Source organism: Mangifera indica, chromosome 1 (genome assembly GCF_011075055.1).
Source record: "Mangifera indica cultivar Alphonso chromosome 1, CATAS_Mindica_2.1, whole genome shotgun sequence".
In the NCBI taxonomy this organism is placed as follows: domain Eukaryota; kingdom Viridiplantae; phylum Streptophyta; class Magnoliopsida; order Sapindales; family Anacardiaceae; genus Mangifera; species Mangifera indica.
Window position 1 is genome coordinate 6,031,808 of NC_058137.1, and position 6,088 is coordinate 6,037,895.

At 34.4% G+C, this 6,088-nt stretch overlaps 1 protein-coding gene across 1 annotated transcript; it reads right to left on the reverse strand.

Annotated features, from left to right (window-relative positions):
* Positions 1-3,903: 3,903 nt before the first annotated feature.
* Positions 3,904-6,088, reverse strand: LOC123216642 (BES1/BZR1 homolog protein 2-like). The gene is made up of 2 exons (XM_044637136.1): positions 5,639-6,088; positions 3,904-5,070 (listed from the first exon to the last, which is right to left on the reverse strand). Exons 1-2 carry the CDS (start codon positions 5,861-5,863, stop codon positions 4,330-4,332), a joined length of 966 nt encoding a protein of 321 aa, XP_044493071.1. The 5' UTR covers positions 5,864-6,088; the 3' UTR covers positions 3,904-4,329.

Here is a 6,088-nt window from a genome sequence, read left to right on the forward strand (position 1 = left end):
AATAATGTTCATGGATATGACAAATCAAAATTTGAGGTAGCTATTTAGTTTTAGGTCTACTTAATACGTAATGAGAGAAGACTTAGAAGAGGTCATGACTGGCCTGATTTCTTATTCTATTTCATTTATTCATTTACTTGTAACTATAATCTTTGATGAATTCATCACCCCTTTATTTAAGATTATCTTGATGATTTAATAACCGATGCATAAATTTGTCACGCTGTTCTGAATTTTTTAATCTTGCTTAACTGTTGTATTATAGCTGGCTTTGTTTAGTCAGCCATGCGTGAACTACGGAACGGCACATGACATGACCCATTTTCCATTGGATTCTTATGGCGACATTGTAACTCTCAATAGTTTACTTGAATCAAATATTCAAACGCCGCCGGGCGCGCTCGTCTGCTACAAAATAATAATAATTAAAATTTTCATCTCTTAAAATCTATGCAATGTTGTTTGAATTATTCAAATACAAATTGGAGTTGACATCAGTTTGCCTGCTGGCTTTGTTTTAAATTTAGGGTTTTTTTTTGTTTGTTTTTTATTTAAGTTTTAATTCAATTTCAAAAATATATCTACTATAGATGAAAATCTAAATATTTATCTATTTTTAAACTCTTGTTAAATTTTTTATTAAACACGAAAATAAAACTCTTATTTAATAATAATATTAAAAAATATATAATATTATCTTATTTTTCTCTTCAGGGTTTAAAAATTAATATTTAACCTCATACATGAAATTTGAAAAGTGAATTATTTTTTGTTTTTTATTTATCATTTCAACAAAACTTGGGTGGGAAATTATCCTTTCCCTTTTTTTTTTTGGGAAATTATAATAAATGGCCAAATTACCCCTCTATTAAGCAAAAATACCCAATTTCACTATTTTTAAGCAAAAATATCCAAATTCACTATTTCTAAGCAAAAATGCCATAATTTTTTTTTTTAAATGTCAAAATTACCTTTCACCACATATATATAAACTCTCTCACTCATTATTATTACACACACTTCTCATATCACTCAACCACTCACTTTCACTCTCATTTTTAGTCAATATCAATTAGTACGAGTTCGTTCAGAAAGAAAAAATTTGTATTCTTAAATTCAAATAGAAAAAAATCAATTCGTGAAAACTATATTGAAAATAACATAATATGAATAAATAGATATATTGAAATATCCTAAAATATCAATAATAAAAAAATTACACGAAAATCTAAAAAAATATCTGAATTTTGAAAACTATATGTTCAAATAGCTTATGAACAAGAAAACTGAAAAATTGATCAAAACTTTCGTAATTACATCGTAAAACATGTCTAAAAAAGCACATCGTAATTACAAATATCAAATTTGAAAATTACATATCAAAAAAGTCTAGCCCGGTCACAAACAAACTCAAAATCATAAAAACCGAAAATCCTAAATTTAATAAAACAAAAAAACTGCATAATACACATTAAAACAGCATTATTTTGGCCTCCAAATTCAGCGCAACTAGCAGAACCGGTTGTCGTTATAGATCTCGAAACGAGCTTCGCGTTGATATATTACAGACCCCGTAACTCCTCCCGGATCAAAAGTTATGACCGTTCAAAGTCTGTATCTATATACCCTATAGTTTTAAAAAAGTTAATTTCCGCCCAACCCACGGTTTTCATGGACTGCCCCACGGTTCAGTTTAAAATTTCCCATGGACCCCCGCGGATCTCCCCCTGTTCCCCCTCCCCCTAAAATTTTGAAAACGTTAAATTTCCCCCCCATCCCACGGGCGCCCGTGGGATATTACGTAGCGTCAGCAGATCTAATCCATTTTTAGGTCAAAAATCGTCATTTTAGCCTCTAATTTCAATACAAATCAAATCTACACATCCAATAATACAAAACCCCTTAAGAAATTCAAGCAAAACAACCAATAATCAAAACATTTTATGCATTATTCAAAATCGGAACCCTAAACATTTAAACCTCAAAAACTCCCTCAAATCTCAATAATCCTAACAATAAATTGATTCAAAAGACGTGGGATGATGTACTATTCTTATTTGTCATTTTCAGTTATCGGAAAACACGAAAATCTCTTCTACCGTGGGAATGGTGATTTTTTTTGAATTAGCACAGTGAAACCGTGGAAAATTAACATAGGAATTCCTTGTTTATATACAGGGGCAGTTTCGTTATTTCACAAAAGTTGAGCATTTTTGTTTAAACCTTATTGTTTTGGGCAATTTCGCTTAAAACCCCTTAATTTTGGCCATTCATTATAATTTCCCCCTCTTTTTTTTTTTTTCACTGAGAAAAACAGGTTTAATGAAGCTTTGAGACCGATGGAGAGATGTAAGATTAAATTGATTTTGTGTTTTATCTGCTTTCGAATTGTTTGCTTGAGAATAACAAGATTTAAATGAGTTTGGCTAAGGTTGACAAGACTAAAACATGTAAGTCATGGCCATCCATGCAGCGGCAAGAACCATACGATTCATGCCTAAATGCAGTGGTATAAACTCTCGAATGTTTACATAAATTGTATAGTTTTGTATAATAGTACAATTGTCCTCCCATATCACAAAGTCAAAACTAATTTGATTGAAGCTGTTAGAAGTTTTCCAGAGTATGCTTATATCTATTACAGTAAACTGACAGCATGCTGATATCTTCATTTAATCACTTTGAAGCACAGCACTTCCTCGCTCTGTCAACGTTAATATGGTGTTTTATAACGTGGGTCAAACTTTACTTCGATCAATCATGCACAAGACGAATATAGATTCAGGGATGCTGCATGCTTTGCCTTGACGCATCTGGTTTCAGCCATGTAGCTTCAAGAATATAGTTGCAAACATTATTTTCTAGAAAATGTTCATCCTAAATGTTCTTTTTAATTAGCAAAAAGGAGCAATATCTAATACACTATTAGTCGAGTTTAGATGCTATTATTAACAGAGAATTTAAGAGGGTCCAAAATAATTAACCGACTCTTATTAGGTTTGAAAAATTATTTTACTAACCTTTTCTGGAGTTTGGTATTTTTTATTAATCTCTTATATTTCATTTTTGAGAGAATTTTTTTTCTTTTTTTTCAAATTTGTTTAGAGTTATTAGGTAACGAAAAAAATCTCAATTTATATAAGACATTTTATAACCTTAATCCACACTAAATCATTCCATACAACTTTCGGGGCCAATGTGCAATTACCATGGTGTTCAAGAGTTGTCCTTATAAATTCATTGCTCCCTTGTTATCCATCTCTACCTGGCTGCCCAATCACTAGCAGAATCATTCAGTCCCATGGTGTTCAGTGGTGAGGGCATTTTCGGCAAAGCAACCACTGCAAATAAGTATAAATGTAGGAGTGATCGTGGGCATTTGGTCAAAACTGATACACTAATGATAGGGAATTCAGGTTTTTGAAAAGTTTGGTAAATTAGATCATCAAGTATGGCATAACTCACATGCAGCCATTAACTACATATCACATGTGAAGGGGTCCTAGTGTTTAGATGCCTTTTTGACCAACAGAACCCAACAAACCGCACAATAAAATAATGCATGACATAAACGCAGAAGAAACAAAATAATAAGAACTCCGCAATCTATTGTGTAATAGTCAAAATTACAAAGAATATGTTATAGTATTTATTTTTGGAAAATAAAAAATTGTGCAGCAGACATGCTTTTGAGATTGTTTTTTCGGATCAGTCTTTTGAGATTAAACCGACTATCCTAAATAAATAAAACTTGATTTAGTGATCATCCTTACAATCTTTAGATTAAATAAGTTAAAAATTTAATTTTAAAATATTACATAAATGCTTTTGAGATTGTTTATGCAAGAACTTTTGTGTTGCTAAAATAAAACATTTGGACTAACATGGAATATACTTTGCTCAAAAAAATTGCTCTTTACATATACATGTTTTCTTTTGCCAAATACCTCCCTAATCACTTCCTTTGGTCTTTCCAGCCCGTTTGCACTTACAGGTAAGATTCCACACATAAAAGAAAAGTCTGGGCATCGCCAAATGTAAAATAGAGGTTTCCATAGATTGCAGATATCAGAGGAGATTCCCAAGTGATGCCATGCAGACTTGACTAGCTAAAGAAACTAAGCACCGTTTAGAATAAACAATGAAATCTTCATAAACTCTCTTTTCTCTGTGATTGATGGTAACATCTCATTGAATGATTTTGAAGTGATGGTAAAAATTATCAATGATATGATTCAATTATAACCTGCAGCCTCAGTATGTTATGATAATTTGTATCATTTGTTTCTACACATCATTCTTGATTCAATGGAGGTTTTGTTAGATGCATTATAAACGCGCCTTGACACTTCCTAGTGTAAGCTCCAGATCATCCACACCTATGTCATGAATTCTCTCACCCTCCCGTGGCTTAACTTTATCACTCTCAAAATCAAACTCTGAAACTCTCTCTCCATCTGTTGTCACCCCCCAGCTTACCCCTCCATGCCCATTTACTGCATCCTGAAAAGAATTTGGTTTCGGCACCAGTTTAACAAGATTAAATGTGGGTGAAGGAGGGGCTGCTGCTGCTGAAGGTGATACTGTCTGGAAATTTACCCAACGACCAGAGTCCATAGTGGATGCATCAGACTCATCACATTCTGGTATTGTGGCAGGTCCAAGATACTGGCGGCGGGTGGGGGTTGAAGGGGCAGATGCCGTAAACAGGGGATGACGGAAAGAGTCTAATGATCCATTTGAAAAAGAATCCCCATCCGCTTTTGGTTTTGAAACTCTAGATGTTGGAGATGATAATGGTGGGGTTACAGGAGCACTATTTGATATTCTAAGAAGAGGTAAATTAGTAGGGATGGAAGCAATGTTGTGAAGGAATGGAAGAAGGAACGTTGAGGGGCTTGCATCAAACCGAGTTGGGCTTGGAAATGAAGATGATGTTGGACTGACCTGGTAAGAGGCCACAGGACTTGGGAAAGACGATGATTGTGGGCTTGGCTGAATAGAGGAGCATGCACTGATGTTTGTACAAGCTCCTGCCATTTCAGTTGGGGTTGGGGGTGGCTTGTATCCCTGCAGAGGTAGAAGCACAATATCAGTCAGGATGTCAAACAGTACATAACAATGCCATACATCGGATTATTAAAGATAATAGCATCTTTTGCTGGGAGAACTGAGGAAACAGAGGATCTGACTGAGCCGAATGAAGATGCAGCAAATGAGAATAGCTTATACGAGCTTAACTTCTTCATTGTTTTTTAGTTCACAGGTACATTTTTGTCATTAACCAGTCAATAGAAAAAACTACAGAAGCAAGACAATAAGAAATTTATAAGAAGTACCACAAGAATCATACACAAAGACCAGAGCTCTCCCAAGAACCCTGATTTCGCAGATAGAAAACACCCACAAAACTTTTAATTAACATAATTATGAGAAATTTTTCTCAAAATTACAAGAAAATAACATAATTTCCGGACGAAAACAAAGGTTCAGAAAAGAAAACACTAAACACCAAATTTAATGAATACCCGTTTATCTAGTTCCACGAAATAATCTAAATCTGAACAGTGAACAACGCTCTTGAAACATCATAAAACTTTAGATCAATAAATTAACAATGATGTACGAAAAGACAAACCTTACGATAAGTAGTGCCATCTTCTTCAACGATCCAGCCAGCCTCAGAACAAAGAGCTTTCAGGACTTCATTATGGTCACAATGTTTTGGTAGCTTATAGTTTCCCTGAGCTCTAAGCCCTGTAAATATTTTTGCAGCTATGGCTCTTCTCCTTCTCTCCCTTCTCTTATTGTTCTCTCTTTCTTTGAGAGCTGGTAGCCTCCCTGATGGCCCTCCGGCTGTCATTTTTTCCCTCAACACAAGACACCTCTCTATTTCTCTTCGTTAAGAGCGTGTTCTGTAAGAGAGAGTACTGTAATTTGGGAGACAGAAAAGAAGATTGAATCTGTCCCGCGAGGAAAAGCCTTCTTTCTTAAGTTTTACAAGTGAATGCAAGTGCTGCGATGTTGCTCCCTTGGATTCAGATTCTTCTTTTCCTTTTACCCTACTTCCCTCTTGTCTTTCCACACG